This window comes from Lissotriton vulgaris, chromosome 3_2, assembly GCF_964263255.1.
Source record: "Lissotriton vulgaris chromosome 3_2, aLisVul1.2, whole genome shotgun sequence".
In the NCBI taxonomy this organism is placed as follows: Eukaryota; Metazoa; Chordata; class Amphibia; order Caudata; family Salamandridae; genus Lissotriton; species Lissotriton vulgaris.
Genome location: NC_141690.1, coordinates 7,179,464 through 7,195,810, shown reverse-complemented (window position 1 = coordinate 7,195,810; position 16,347 = coordinate 7,179,464). Strand labels below are relative to the sequence as shown.

Sequence of the window (16,347 nt, the reverse complement as noted above, 5' to 3'; positions counted from 1 at the left end):
TGTTGAAAAAAAAAACAGGGACATTAGTAATTTTTAAAATATGCATGTACAGAAAATAACCATTTCAAACAACACGAGCCACGGGTGTCATCAACTTAATCTGGTTAGGTGTACCTTGAGTTTGTCATGGGATGTGTAGGGAGCTTCTGGGGCATAGATCCTAAAGATGTCGGCCAAGCAACATGCCACCAGGAGACGGACATCTTTGTTTCCATTCCGGAGGAAGAATTCTGATGAAAGATGTAAGGCAAGAGGAAGGTACTGTTGCTTCTCTTCTTCAGAGTCCTGATCCATGTCCATAAAGGTCTTAACCACCATCTGTGTAACCAAAGGGTAGGCCTTTAGTACGAATTATCAGAAGCAAATCAGATTTTCAAATATGTTTAGTAATATCATTGCTTTTTGATATGAAAAACAAAATCCAAAGAAAATAACATCAATGAATACATAATTCATAGACCGACATTAAATACCCATGCTTTATAAATAAGGCTCCTAGTTTTATGGTATTAATTTTTTTGATGTTTACGTCTATATTTATCCAATTATCTATATTTATTTTTTGCTGTTATCTGTATTTATCCATATTTATTTTGTTTTGTGAAAATTTCCACATGTATTTAAATGTGCACTCATGCTAGAATCGGACAGGTTACGTTGATATGAACACCCACAGATGACAAATCAATGCACTTGTATGAAAACATGGAAGTTTTAGTATTAGCCGTGTACATATCTACTTCAGTTTAAGCCCAAAAATACCTTTCCTTTTTAACCCTTCATATGTTAATCCGCACAGCTATTGGATTGGCAGTCATGACTGACAGCATATATAATCACTCAAACAACAACCCAATTTTCATCTTTATGCGCAATTAAAAAATAAATACAGACAGGAGAATGTATTGTTTTCTGTCTATCTGTAAAAATCAGTAAAAACAGAAAATAGGGAACCTTATTTATAAATCTATACTACTATTATAAAGAGAGAACTGTGTCCTTTGAGCCAGGTAAAATCAAAAAGTACACCACCAATCGCAACACCCAATACAGCGTTGGAAAGGGGAGGTCCAGGAGATGGACATAGGCTATATAAAAAAAAATTTAAAACGTCATTAAAAAAATTTACCATAAAATAAAAAGTAGTCCCTTGAAAGTAGCGCCGGCCGCGAGGTGCGTCAGGACATCAGGAGCGAGGGGAGGAGCGGCGTACGCTGACGTCCGAGCATGGATTGCAAAGAGCGGAGACTGGAGGACTGGTGAGATGTGATTGGAGCAACCAACGCTGACGTCCGAGCATTGATTGCAAAGAGCGGAGACTGGAGGACTGGTGAGACGTGATTGGAGCAACCGAGAGGCGAAGAAAGGGGGACCCGATAAACGAGAGACGTGTGGCGAGTAGCAGAGAGGGTCAGGAAAGGGGTCACTCACTTGTGTGATAGTCACAAGGCAACAGCGCTAGGAAGGGAGAGGAGTGACGTGATGCTGAGGCGGCCAGGGAGCAGGTATTGAGGTACAAAGACCGAGCGCATGGGAAGGAGTGCTGTGACAAGGTGTAGTAGATGCCGCGTGGGAAGGAAAGAGGTGACAAGGTGTAGTAGATACCGCGTGGAAGGGGTGCTGTGACAAGGTGTACTAGATGCCATGTGGGAAGGGAACAGGTATGATGTATACAGCCAGCTGGAGCGCAAGGGATATGGCAGAAGGCTTGAGAGGGCTGGTATGCGTAGAGAGAACCAAATAGCGGCTTTTGCAGTACGATCATCCTTCAGCACGGTCAGAAAGTCATTGAGCAAACTAACAAGAGTGGATATGATGCAGATAAGAATGCTGTCCTAGCATCTAAAAAGGTGACCAGGAGGTGGAAAGTGGGCTCTTATGCAAACCCAAAACATGGTCTGAAAGAAAAGGTTTAAATACACCCAGAGCCTAACCGATCCCTTTTTCTACGTGCAGGCGGGGGCTCTGAAGCCTAATTGCTCCCGTACAACGTCGGGACAGGCTGCTAGTAACGTATAAATTACAGGAAAGGAATCTCTACTTACAATAGCACTATGGGTTATAAGAGCAGATCTAAACTAGGACCGTTTCCTAAAACATATTCTACATTTCTCATATTTAACACATTTTTAAAAGTGCAATAACACCAAGGTATTATTCATTTTTTTGCAGCACTCTCCTCAATTGTATAATTTAGACAAAAGGTTGTGCCAAGTCTGTGGTCGTAATTGGCAAGGACAGAGAATACCAAAGTTGTATTTAGCCAACGGAACCTACAACCATGGCATACGAGTATCTTAAGCAGACCTGGGAGTAATTCTTTTTTCTTCAAGATGCCAAAGGGGACTTTTCAGCACTATACTGAACTCTTAGGAGGGGGTAACTCAATTGCCTGTTGGCAGGAAGAAGTGAAGCAAAGGGCCCAGTGGAAGAACTACATATAAGTGACTGGAAGGTGGACGTTGATGGCACACAGGCTTCAAGGAGGTATGCATCAGGATGGGATAAAGATATATTTGGAATATTAATTGGAGGTAGAATGCTAAAGGAGGAATTTGCTTGGGAAAATGGTACAGGACAGGGCTCGAAAATTCCACTCGACCGTTTGCATAGTCGAGCTAAATTTAACAAGGTCGAGCTGTTTTAGGTCCTACTCCCCCTTTCTGGCGAGTAGGAAAACAAACCAACTTTTGTCCTCTGTCTGTGAAAATGTGACAATATAAGATTTAAAGGCATTTTTAGTGCTCAAAAAGTTAATGAGCAATAAAGATGCCTTTAAATCTTGTTATCTTGTCACATTTGCTCCGCTTTCATGAACGGAGGTCAAGTAGGATGCAGTTATGTCGAGAATTTTTTTTAAAGTACTAGTACCATTTTGGGGATTTTTCGAGCCCTGCAGTACAGAGTCTGAGCGGCAAAGTTATGCAGTGCCACAAAATTATCAAGAGGATGGCAAACTAAAAGTATTATAATAGTCCAGTCTACAGAATTACTAAACATCAATGAGGAGATTATTGTTTTGGCTGCATTGAATGGTATCAAGGAGTGTATCTTAAGTATATTCAGTAGCTTCAATCATACTGCTGAGTTTGTATTTTTGTTGGCTACTCTTAAGATGCCCTTACTGCTGAAATGGATTGTACCAGTGGGACTGATCAATCAATGTATGCCATATGCGCTGGCCGAAGGAAATTATGTATATATTGCATTCTATTTTGCAATGCCCACATTCACGCAAAGATTACTTTTTTCATCCCCATAGCAGAACTACCATGTACAGAAGGTTTATATATCCTGCCTATAATCTGTCAGAACACTCTCCCGTGGGAAAAACACAACACCACAAAGCTAATTTAATACCTGGTGATCACTACATGAGCAATTATCAGACTTACTTCACCAGGATATCAGAATCCTATTTAGAACAAAATCAAAATTCTTTGACCTCCAAGTAAATATTAAAGGCCTGGTGTAGATCTCGGCGAGATGGGTTACTCCGTTGCAACAGTGAGGGATATCCTGCAAAAATATAAATCTCATTGGCTATAAAATGGGAAAAATATTTAGGCAGACGGGATATCCATCACCACTGTGACAGAGATACCTGTCCACCACAATCTAAAACTGGCTATATGACTGATTTGTGGTAAAGCAATCTCCTTTCGACCAGTAGATCCATATAACATTAGTACGAAACTGCAGCCATTAAACATACCATAAGCACCTTGGGAAAAAAGTGTTTACTTTTCCAAGAGGCGGAAGCCCCTACATCAATAAGTTGCAAGATTAACCCTACATTAATGGGAGAACGCTAAAATGGCTCAGGTCAACATCTAATATCAGAATTTAATTTCAACAACAAGGCTGGTAATTTACTGTATTAGCTGGCAAACCACGAACTAGACTCTATAATAGTAGCCAAAAATAATGACCCGTCCTCAAGAACTGTAACTAGCTGAATAGCAAACCCTCACATGCATTTCATTTATACAGAGGCAAAAGACAGAATTGCCCCTGGCCCCTATATTATTGACACAGATCATTGAACCCTTAGCATACTGAGATATCAAGGGAATTAAGTTTGGAGCAGAAGATTAGTATAGATTAGTGAGTCTCAAACTTTTCAGAACCATGACCCACTTTTTAGAACAAAGTTTCACATCCCACTTAGATTTAATAGACTTGAGGCAAGCAGTTGTTTTAAAATGTATCTAAAGCATTGTGTATTAAAATACTTTCAGAGATAGCACCCGCCTCCCCACCGCCAACAAGCTGACCATCGCTACCTGGAATCTCGCCACTATCAAACACATCACCATAACCATGAAAAACACCAACTCAGGAGCCCCAACGGACCCCTGCCCACCGCACATCTACCACAGGGCCGCCGCCATTGCACCTGAACTAGGACGAACCATCAATGCCTCCTTCAACTCCGGCATCTTCCAATAGATGGCTGGAAGCGGACGGAAGTCAAGCCCCTCCCCAAGAAACCCACAGCCGACCAGATGGACCTCAAAAACTACTGGCCCATCTCTCTGCTCCCCTTCGCTGCCAAAGTCACCGTGAGACTCAAACACATAGTTGACTGCCTTCATCGAAGAGAACTCCATCCTGGACTCCTCCCAGTCCGGATTCCGCAGCATACTCAGTATCGAGAACACCCTCCTCTCCCCGCCAACAATGACATTTGCATGCTACTCGACCAGGGACACACTGCGGCACTCATCCTCCTAGACCTTTCCGCAGCCTTTCACACAGTCTCACACCGCACACTCGCAGCCAGACTTCACGAGGCCGGGATACGAGGAACCGCCCTCAACTGGATACGCTCCTTTCTCTCCGGCAGAACCCAAAGGATCAGACTCCCTCCCTTCATTTCCAAACCCACAGAGATCAACTGCGGGGTACCCCAAGGATCAATCAATCAGGAGTTTGTCAAAGCGCAACTACTCACCCGTAAGGGTCTCAAGGCGCTAGGGGTGGGGGGGGGGGGGGGTGCAGGTTCCATTCCATCAAGGAGGGGGTCTGTCAAAGAGCCAGGTTTTGAGGTTTCTTGTGAAGATGGGGAGAGATGTTCTGTCTGAAATGGAGCGGAAGGGTGTTCCATTCTTTGGCCGCGAGGAAGGAGAAGGAGCGGCCTCCCGATCTGGTCTTTCTGGTGCGGGGGACCTCGGCGTAGGAGAGCTGCGCTGATCGTAGGGTCCTTTGGGGTGCGTGGAATTTGAGCCGGCTGTTCAGGTATGCTGATCCGGTGCCGTGGAGGGCCTTGTGTGTGTGGGTCAGCATCTTAAAGGTGATTCTCGCCTCGACGGGGAGCCAGAGGAGTGTGCGCAGGTGCTGGGAGATGTGGCAGTGTTTTGGCAGGTTGAGGACCAGTCTTGCGGCGGCGTTCTGGATGTTCTGTAGCTTGCGGATGAGGTTTTCGTTTATTCCGGCGTAGAGTGCGTTGCCGTAGTAGAGTCTGCTGGTGACCAGGGCGTGAGTGACTGTCGTTCGGTGTTCGAGGGGGATCCGTTTGAAGGTCTTACGAAGGAGGCGGAGGGTGTGGAAGCAGGAAGATGAGACAGAGTTGATCTGGCGGTCCATTTTGAGCTCGGAGTCCAGGATGATTCCCAGGTTGCATGCGTGGTCTGTGGGGGTTGGCGGGTTTCCGAGGGCGGTGGGCCACCAGGTGTCGCTCCAGGCGTCGGGGTTTGGGCCCATGATGAGTACTTCTGTTTTGTTGGTGTTTAGTTGTAGGCAGCTGTTTTTCATCCATTTGGCAACGGCTTCCATACCTTCTCGAAAGTTGCGTCTGGCGGTGTTGGGCTCGTTGGATAGGGAGAGGATGAGCTGGGTGTCAGCTGCGTATGACACCATGTTGAGTCCGTAGGTTCTGACGATGGGGGTAAGTGGAGCCATGTAGACGTTGAAGAGCGTCGGGTTAAGGGAGGAGCCCTGGGGGACTCCGCAGGTGGTAGGTGTGGGGTCTGAGAGGAAAGGGGGGAGTCTGACCCGTTGCGTCCTGCCGGAGAGGAAGGAGCAGATCCAGTCGAGGGCCTTGTCCTGGATTCCCGTGTCGTAGAGTCTGCGTATTAGGGTGCGGTGGGAGACTGTGTCGAACGCCGCTGATAGGTCTAGGAGGATGAGGGCTACTGTTTCTCCTTTGTCCAGTAGGGTGCGGATGTCGTCTGGAGGGCGGTTTCCGTGCTGTGGTTTTTTCTGAAGCCGGATTGGGAGGAGTCAAGGATGATGTGTTCTTCAATGAATGTGGCGAGTTGGCTGTTGATGGCTTTCTCGATGACTTTCGCTGGGAAAGGGAGATGGGTCTGTAGTTTTTGAGGTCGGTGGGGTCCGCTGAGGGTTTCTTCAGGAGGGGGTTGACCTCGGCGGGTTTCCAGTCGTCGGGGAACAAGGCGGTCGCCAGGGAGCGGTTGATGGTGTGGCAGAGCATGGGTGCGATGGTGTCAGCGGCTCTGTTGAAGATGTGGTGGTGGCAGGGGTCCGTGGGGGCCCCTGAGTGGATTGACTTCATTGTCTTCAGTGTGTCTTTGGTGGTGAGGGCTGTCCAGTCATCAATCGCTGGTTTCCGGGTGCCGGGGGTGGTTGGTGAGGGTTCAGTGAGTTGGTTGTCTTCGTCGAAGTGGTCGTAGATGCTCTTGATTTTGTGGTGGAAAAAGGTGCGGAGTTTGTCGCAGAGGTCTTATAAGAGAGGGAGGTCGGTAGACTCGCTGGTGAGTTGGGCGAACTCCTTGATGATGCTGAAGAGTTCCTTGCTGTTGTGTGCGTGGGTTGAGATTGTCTTCAATCGCTTTTTTCCTTGTTTCTCTGATTAGTTGATGGTGAGCGTTGGTGGCGGCTCTGAAGTTGTTGTGGGCTTCTGTGGATTTGGTGTTTCTCCAGGCCTTTTCGAGGCGGCGGCATGTGCGCCTGGACTCTCGAAGTTCGGTGGTAAACCATCTGGCTTTCTCGGCACGGGTGTGTTTTTCTTGAGGGGGCTATGGTGTTGGTGCTGTCCGAGGTCCATCTATGCAGGGTTCAGGCTGCGGTGTTGGGTTCGTCGTTTTCCGCGATGGTTGGGGTGGAGTTGTTGAGTGAGGAGATGAGCTGGTCATCAGTGATTTTGGTCCAGTTTCTTTGTGGAAGCAGGTGCTGGTGTCTGTGGATGGTGGGTGTTCTGAAGGTGAAGTAGACGCAACGATGGTCGGTCCATGGGAGTTTGGTGGTATGGCTGAAGGTGATGGAGTTTCCTGTAGTGAAGAGGGGGTCGAGGGTGTGTCCTGCTGAGTGCGTGGGCTCGGTCACGATCTGGCAGAGTCCAATGTTGTGGAGGTTGTCCAGGAGGCATGTGGTGTTGGGGTCCAGTTGATTGTCGAGGTGGAAGTTGAGGTCTCCCAGCAGGGTGTAGTTGGTGGATGCGATGGCCTGCGGGGAGATAATGTCCTTGATGGAGTTGGCAAAGGGTCCGCGGGGTCCAGGGGGTCGGTAGATGAGGGTTCCTCGGAGGGCGGCAGTGGGGCTGGCCAGTATCTTGAAGTGAAGGTGTTCCATCAGTTCTGTGGACTCATCAGGGAGTGTGCTCAGGCGGAGGCTGGATTTGTGGACGATGGCGATTCCTCCTCCTGGGTGGGTGGGGCGGTCCTTCCTGTAGATCTTGTATACTTGGCGATGTCCGGTCCTGAGGTGGCGTTAGTCCAGGTTTCGGTGAAGAATGCTACGTCCGGGGTGGTGCTGTCGAGGAGGTCCCAGATTTCTGTGGCGTGTTTGTGGAGGGATCGGACGTTGAGGATGCATTGCAGGGTCTTCGGTTCGGTTGTGTTCTTGTGGGCGGGTTGTGCTGGATCCGTGTTCTTGGCGGTGCTGCAGGTGTGCCGGCAGCAGTGACAGCTGAAGGGTCCATGGGTGTCGGCTGGTGATGTTAGCTTGCAGTTGTTGTTGCAGCCTGGGTTGAGTGCGTGGAGTGCTGCTGGGTCATAGCGTTGGCAGGGTGGAGGTCCAGGGTTCCTGGTGCTGGTCGCGGACTGGCGCAGACGTGCTTGCCTTGGACGCGCCTTCGGTGCACCAGCGGCCATTAAGTAGGGGACGGGGAGGGCTGGACAGCTGGGAGGCGGGAGAAGAGCTGGATTGGGCCGGTCACGCTGGGGGGGGGGGGGGAGGGGCCGCGGGGGCAGCAGCGGCGGGGAAAGGTAAAGGGAGGAAAGAAGGGATAAAGGATCATCACTCAGCCCCACATGGAAGCGTCCCAGAGAGTAAGCAGCCTGTGTGGATTCGCCCGATACATGGCCTCACTCGTCCAACAGCATAGTATCAAACGCCGACGACACTCAACTATCCCTCACAAAGAACCCCGAAGACACTAGACTGAGCTTCCAAGAAGGAATGAAGGACGTTGCAGCCTGGATGAAGGACAGCTACCTGAAGCTCAACTCGGAGAAAACCGAGGTCCTCATCCTTGGACACTCCACCTCCGCCTGGGACAACACCTGGTGGCCCTCCGCCCTCCGGAGCCCACCCTCCCCCATAGACCACGCATGGAACCTCAGCATCATCCTCAACTCCTCCTTTACCATGACCCGCCAGATCAACGTTGTCACCTCCACAGGTTTCAACTGCCTTCGCATCTTCCGAAAGACCTTCAAACAGATACACACACCCCCCCCCCCCACCCTCCTGAATGCAGAATGGCCATCGCCCATGCACTCTTAACCAGCAGACTGGACTACGGCAATGCCCTCTACAGAACCCTCCTACACAAGCTCCAAATCATCCAGAACGCCGCAGCCAAACTCATCCTTGGGACACCACGGCACGAACATATGACCCAAAACCTACAAGACCTCCACTGGCTCCCCATCGAGAAGAGAGTGACATTCAAACTTCTCACCACGCCTACAAATCCCTCTTCAACATCGGCCCCAAGTACCTCAACGATAGAGTCTCTTTCCACGTACCCAAAAGAAACCTCCACTCTGCCGATCTTGCCCTGGCAGAGACCCCATGCATCCACAGAACCAGAGCAGGCTGGAGAACCTTCTCCTACATCGCAGCCAAGAAAAGGAACAAGCTCCCAGTCAACATCAGGCGCTCCCAACCCTGCACACCTTCAGGAAGAGCCTAAAGACCTGGCACTTCGACTGAACTGGACCGGGTTCCGCCCCCCCAGCACCTTGAGACCCTCACAGGTGAGTAGCACGCTTACAAATCCTGGATTGATTGATTGAGCGCCCGAAGCTCCAACAAGTTGATGTGGAACCCTGATTCCACCAGAGACCACAGTCCTCCGAGCTCCACCTCTCGCCAATGGCCGCCCATATCCCAGGAGGGACGAATCGGTCACTACTGTGAACTGGCTGGGGAAGTCAGAGGGGTCTGCCTCTGACCCAATTGCGGGCATTAGCCACCAATGCCGGCATTTTGCAGTACCCCGAGATCCGAACCACATCAGAGAGAGTCCCTTGATGCTATGCCCATTGGAACTTCAGGGCCCACTGCAGAGTCTGCATACACCATCTGGCATGATTTACCAACAGGATGCAGGCGGTCATGGATCCAGCAGCCTCAGTCTCATTCTCACCGAAATACAGGATAGAAACTGAAACCGCAGCATCATAACCTGAATACACTAGACTCACTGCTCGGAAGGATAAGCAAGAAACATCTCTGATAAAAGGAAGAGTCTGAGAAGTCAGGTGTGACTTCGGCACATTTATAGTACACCCCAGCGAGTGCAGGAGGTCCGAAGTAGTCTGGAGGTGGGAAACGACAGTCTTGGAGACGCATTCTACAGCCAGTTGTCAAAGTGGGGGTGGAGACTGAAGCAGATGAGCTGCGACCGCCGTCATCACCTTGGTAAACACCCAAGGGGTGCTGGTAAGGCAGTGCCCAGTGAACTAAAAGTGTTCGTGGCTGTTAGACCCGTCAGCCCTTTGGGTGGTCCCTCCTTTTATTTATTTATGTCCCCTTTTCTGCCCCTCAATCCTTTCATTTTTAATGTCCACTCGAATGTTTAGGTGTTGACCTGGGGGTTAGGTGCTCCTTGAACCCATGGTTCCTCAAAGGCCCAGAATTCCCTCCTTTTCTGAGGGCCAGCTTAGTTACCTAAAATGGTGGCCAGCAACTGCCATAACGGTCACTTAAGAAAAGGGGCCCATAGGGTAACCTAGAGGTGCTCTAGAACCTTCTAGCTGGTTCTGGTAGACTGAGGCCAGCCTATAAAAAGGCCAGGTTAGGGCGGCCATTTTAGAACGATCTTTGAGGGCTAGCTGGAGTGCAGGCTAGGACATCAGGGAGGTGGAACACTGAGAGGATTGACTTCACCCTAGGGGATGCTCTCTCTCTCTTCTGTTATCGCCCCTGGCCTTAGATCGGACCCTGCTTAGGTACTCTATACCAGAAAACTGCCCAGTTATCTCCAGAGTAGAGGAACTGACCCTTCCACTGACCCATAATTGGTGACTGCCGGGGCTAGTGTTGAGCCAATAGCACTGCCCGTCTCCAACCCCTAGTAGGAAGTGCAGTGTAACATCTCTGTGAGACCCCCCGTAAGTAAGGAACAGCGAGCCACTGTCCCCCTGTCTTCACCCCCCCCCGTCGCCACCACAAGAACTTCATCTGCTAAAGGCTGTCTCCTCACCTGTGCTGCAAAGTATTATCCAGCAGCTGCTTTGCCCCATCCAGAGACGTGGTTTCCTGGGTTCTGGTGAGCAGTGGGACCCCCCCCCCCCCCAATCTGTGGTTCTGTGGTGTCGGGCTCGAGAGAAAGTCCTGGCGTGGTGGCGCCGTCGGAGCTGCTGCTGAGCGTGTAGTGGCAGGCAGCGACTGACTTCCACGCAGGCCCAGAAGCGCGGTGGTTCAGGGAAGTGCCTCAGAGAGCGAGCAGCAGAGGAGAATTGCCTGTTGCGTGAGGCGGCGGCGTCTGTTTCCCGCGCAGGCCCAGAAGCGCGGTTCTTCAAGGAAGCGTCCTACAGAGTAAGCAGCCTGTGTGGATTCGCCTGATAGTGGCACAGCAGCATCTGGCTCCCGCGCAGGTCCTGTGGGTGAATCAGCCCGGCCGGAAGAGGAAGCAAACAGCAGTAGAGGAGTGGCTGGAGGAGCAGTGGCGTCTGCGGGTGCTTATGTCGGCCGGGGCTGAACAGACATCGGCAATCCAATAAGTAAACCGGGCACTAGTAGCTGGTGGGAGTGCTTGGGAATTGGGAGTTGACGCCATGGGTGTTGGAAGCTGGTCTTTCTAAATAAGCCTCAGAGGAACTTTTGAACTTACCAAGGGAGCTCGTCTTAACAAAGGCAGTAAAATCTACAAGAGAGGAATTTAGATTTGAAACTAACGATGGTTGGACAGAGAGGAGAAACAGGGGCTAATGTTTAATGAAATCCCAACTTCATCATATGAACCTAACTGAAATATTTAGCTGCTTTATTTGATCAGAGAAGAACAAAACAGGCAGTGCTGGGCAAGCACTTAACTTTATTGGATGAAATAACTAGACTGCACAATTATCAGTTTTCGCTAACTAAATGAAATGTGACATGTGTTCTTTTTCTTGTGAATAACAACCTAAGTAACCAGAAATCTGCTTGATGTACAACCTCATATGTTAATTTTACAAAGCAAGAAAACTTAAAGAACTTTTATAAAACGAATCGTATTTTTCTAAAACTGGTGTGGTGTTATTTTTGAATGGATGGACGCTGAATAACTGGAGGGTGTGACGCAAGCTTAACATTGTTGCCTCTAGGTTAGACCTTCCTACTCTGTCAAGCTACCCTATGTGGTCTGGTGACCCCAGGTCCAACAGTGGCCTACTTTGAACCACAGGTAACGCCTGTGGGCAGGGAGGATGGGGATGTGCAAATGTGCATCCTGCAAACCAACTCTACCAGCCAGTCTCCTTGGTCTAGGGCAAGCATGACTGAGCCAACGTGAGCATCCTTAACAACTTCTTTTTGAGGAAGAGATTGACCATTCTGAGGTCTAGAATAGGCCGAAGACCTTTGTTCTTTTTGGGTATCAGAAAGTAGTGGGAATAACAACCATAGACTACTTCTTATATTCAAACCCTTTCTATAGCCCACTTGGCCAGGAGAGCAGTAACTTCCTCACGTAGCAAGATAAGAATCCTCTGCCAGTCGTTCTTGAGATGGTAGTAAAGGGAGAGGGAAAGACTGCAAAGAGAGGGAGTAACACCTCTGAATGATCTGCAAGACCCATTCGTCCTATGTTATGAACTGCCAGTGGAGAGGATGTTGGATTCTCCCTCCAACTGGACACCCATTGTCTTGTAGAACCAAACTGGAAGGACTTGACACAGCTTCCAGGGGGGGGGGGGGGGAATTTGGTGGCAGACCAATCAATCAATCAGTCAATCAGTGACACTTATAGAGCGCGCTACATACCCGTAGGGTCTCAAGGCGCTGGGGGAGGGGGGGTGCCGCTACTGCTCGAACAGCCAGGTCTTCAGCTTCTTCCTGAAGGAGAGGTGGTCTTGGGTCAGGCGCAGGTCGGCCGGGAGGGAGTTCCAGGTCTTGGCGGCCAGGTAGGAGAAGGACCTTCCTCCTGTAGTCGCTCTTCGGATGCGGGGGACGGCGGTGAGGGCGTGGTTGGCTGATCGGAGGTGGCGTTTGGGAGCGTAGAAGTTGATCCGGCTGTTGAGGTAGCTCGGGCCTTGGTCGTGTAGGGCTTTGTGTGCGTGGGTGAGGAGGCGGAAGGTGATTCTTTTGTTGACGGGGAGCCAGTGAAGGTCTCTCAGATGTCCGGAGATGTGGCTGGTTCGTGGGATGTCGAGGATGAGTCTGGCTGAGGCGTTCTGGATCCGCTGGAGTCTCTTCTGGAGCTTGGCGGTGGTACCGGCGTAGAGGGCGTTGCCGTAGTCCAGTCGGCTAGTGACGAGGGCCTGGGTGACGGTCTTCCTGGTCTCGGTGGGGATCCACCAGAAGATCTTCCGTAGCATGCGTAGGATGTTGAAGCACGCCGAGGAGACGTTGTTGACTTGCCTGGTCATGGAGAGGGAGGAGTCCAGGATGAAGCCCAGGTTGCGTGCATGGTCTGTTGGTTTGGGTGCGGTGCCCCGGGCGGGAGGCCACCAGGAGTCGTCCCAGGCGGAGGGTGAAGAGCCCAGGATGAGGACCTCCGTCTTGTCAGAGTTCAGTTTCAGGCGGCTGGTCGTCATCCACTCGGCTACCTCTTTCATCCCTTCGTGCAGGTTGGCTCTGGCGGTGGCGGGGTCGTTGGTAAGGGAGAGGATCAGTTGGGTGTCGTCGGCGTAGGAGATTATGCTGAGGTTGTGTTGGCGTGCGATGGCCGCGAGGGGGCTCATGTAGACGTTGAAGAGGGTGGGGCTCAGAGAGGATCCTTGAGGGATGCCGCAGATGACTTCGGAGGCCTCTGACTTGTACGGTGGTAGGCGGACTCTCTGAGTTCTTCCGTCGAGGAAGGAGATGATCCATTCCAGCGCCTTGTCCTGGATTCCGACGTTGCTGAGGCGCTGTACTAGGGTGCGGTGGCAGACAGTGTCGAATGCCGTGGAGAGGTCTAGGAGGATGAGGGCCGCTGTTTCTCCGTTGTCCATCAGGGCTCGGATGTCATCGGTGGCGGCGATGAGGGTGGTCTCGGTGCTGTGATTGGCTCGGAAGCCGGACTGTGAGGGGTCGAGGGATCCATTCGTCTCGAGGAAGGCGGCCATCTGCTTGTTGACGGTCTTCTCGATGACTTTGGCTGGAAACGGGAGGAGCGAGATGGGGCGGTAGTTCTTGAGTTCGGTGGGGTCCGCTGTTGGTTTTTTGAGTAGAGCGCTGAGTTCGGCGTGCTTCCAGGGAAGGTGGCGGTGTCGAAGGATGTGTTGATGATGTCTCGCAGGTGGGGTGCGATGACAGCGTCGGCCTTGTTGAAGACGTGGTGAGGGCAGGGGTCGGTTGGTGATCCGGAGTGGATGGAGTTCATCGTGCGGATGGTGTCTTCGGTGCTGATCGGGGTCCAGGCGTGGAGGGTGGTGGTGGGGGGTGGTTGTTCGGTCATGGTGTGCGTTGGTTGGTTGTTGAAGCTGTTGTGTATGTCCGCGATCTTGTTGTGGAAGTATGAAGCGAGGGAGTTGCAGAGGTCTTGCGATGGGGTGATGTCGTTGTTTCCTGCGCTGGGGTTGGATAGCTCTTTCACGATGTTGAAGAGTTCCTTGCTGTTGTGTGCGTTGTTGTCCAGCCGGTCCTTGAATGCAGTTTTCTTGGCGGCGCGGATCAGCTGGTGGTGCTTCGAGTGGCCAGCTTGAAGGTGGTCCTGTTGTCCGGTGTAGGTTCCCTTCTCCAGACTTTCTCGAGGGCTCGGCAGTTCTTCTTGGAGCTCTTGAGTTAGTCGGTGAACCACGGGGCTTTCTTGCTGCCGGGTCTGCTGGGCGGCGTCCTCAGCGGGGCGAGCTCGTCCGCGCCCCGTTGCTGATCCACTTCGTGAGGTTGTCGGCGGCCTGGCTGGGGTTCGCTGAGCTGGCAGGAGGGTGCTGGCTAGACTACTTCTAGCTACCATTCCCATGATGTCAGAATGCACCAAGTCTACGTCCTCAGGCAACTTGGGAAGCCTGTGCAGGACGGTGGCTGGGGGATGGCTGATGCACTTGAAAGCCCCTTTCACTGCTACGAAAGGGGGAAATGCAGACGTGGGCGAGGTGTCACTGAGATGCCAAAGGACCTGGCCCGTAGCCTGCAAGTTCTTGAAGTGCTCCAGCACAGTCTGCCTTCTCAGTGAAAAGACTAGTCCCATCAGAGTATGTCCATAAGGTGGGTCTGGACATCCCTCAAAGACCCAGATGATTTCAGCCAGGTGTGGCACCACAAGGCCACCATTGACAAAACTACTCTGCCCTGCGAGTGCTGTATCCAGACCACACTCAATAGTGAACTTTGCTGCATCTCTCCCATTGCTTGTAACAGCACAGCCCAAGCCTCCGCAGGGACATGTGGCAGCACTTGTGCAACAGTTTCTCACAAGGTATGAGAAAAAACGGCCCAAAAGGTATGCAGTGTTCACCGACTGCCATGCTAGGCTTCTTCCCAAATGCGTACAGCCTCTTGGATTACCCATCTGGGGGAGCAGAAGGGAACGCACCATGGGATGTTGGGACCTGGGACTACCAAGCTCTCAGGGGTAGGATGTTGGCAGAGTAATCTTGGATCATCCAGGGCAGGGAGGTGGTGGCTTGCTATTGTCCTATTCACAGGAGCTCCTGTGCTAGGCTTGGATCAGGTGCCTAGAAGTACACCGGTCAGTGCTTCACTAAAGGGCAAAGGGGGTTTGGATCAGGAAGCCCAGACTGAAGCACCTTGGTCGAGCTTAGTCTGGACCTGCACTGAGGCCAGCTCCAGGCCCAGGACCTCCGCTGCCCTCTTCACCACCATAGCGTAAGACGCTCCCTCCTCTGTAGCAAAAGTGAGTTAAGAGAGCATACCAGTATCTGGAGAGGTGTCTAGTGCACTGGCTTTCGGAAGTTCCTCATACTAGTCCTATTCTTCACCAGGAGTGTCTAACAGGTGTTCTATAGGGTCCAGTGACCCCTCCCACTCTTCTCCCATGGGTATAATCTCCTCCAAACGCTCAGGAAATGACCTATAAGCCCCTGGGCTCCATCAACACCGACTCAGTCGTCCCGAATCAGAATGGTGATGGTGGCACCGGGAGCATGGACTTCAGGACCGGCGCCGGGAGCATGGACTTCAGGACCGGCGCCGGGAGCATGGCCTTCAGGACCGGCGCCGGGAGCATGGCCTTCAGGGGGTAAGGCCACACTGGCACGAACAATGCTGAACCAGATTCAGATCCATGGAACAACAACTGAGCAGAGGCTGGCGCAGTCGGTGCAGAACCTGAAGGGGCCTCTTCCGACCCCACGGGACCAACCAGCACACCAGAGGGGTTGGTCCGCTCAACTACTCGGCGCAAGGTTCATACTCTTATTTGAGTGGGAGGTCGCTCCGTCTCCCACAAAAGAGATGGAACGTCAATGTTCCTCACTCATCTCGTCAATCCCCAACGGAAGAGGCCAAGTTGAAGTTCATCTACACTTCAACTTTTGCTTCTTCCAAGAGTGTCCTGAGGTCCTCAGGTGCGATAAAGACGACGTGTAGCTCCTGGAGACGTCACACAACCTTCTCATCCTAAATCGGGACTGAGACCTCCTAGGAGTCACGCTAGATGGCGTTGACTACCGGGCCGCAAACAGCTTTAGGGGCCACCCCCTCGAAAGCTTTCTCGCACCATGGCCCAGCAGTCCAAGCTTGACTTCGAATTGTGCCCATGCTTGATACCATAAGCACACCGGATACAGGTCAGTAACAGACATAGTAACATACATAGCACAGTGACAGGAGCCACACAGCCTAAAC

At 51.4% G+C, this 16,347-nt stretch overlaps 1 protein-coding gene across 2 annotated transcripts in view; it reads right to left on the bottom strand.

The window, feature by feature from the left end:
- The window catches only part of PDS5A (PDS5 cohesin associated factor A), a 1,517,933-nt gene that overhangs the window by 1,433,097 nt on the left and 68,489 nt on the right, over window positions 1–16,347 (bottom strand). For both annotated transcript variants that reach the window (XM_086963962.1, XM_086963961.1), the window contains exon 3: window positions 115–318. In XM_086963962.1, coding sequence (XP_086820088.1) covers window positions 115–318 — 204 coding nt within the window. The remainder of the gene's footprint in view (window positions 1–114; window positions 319–16,347) is intronic.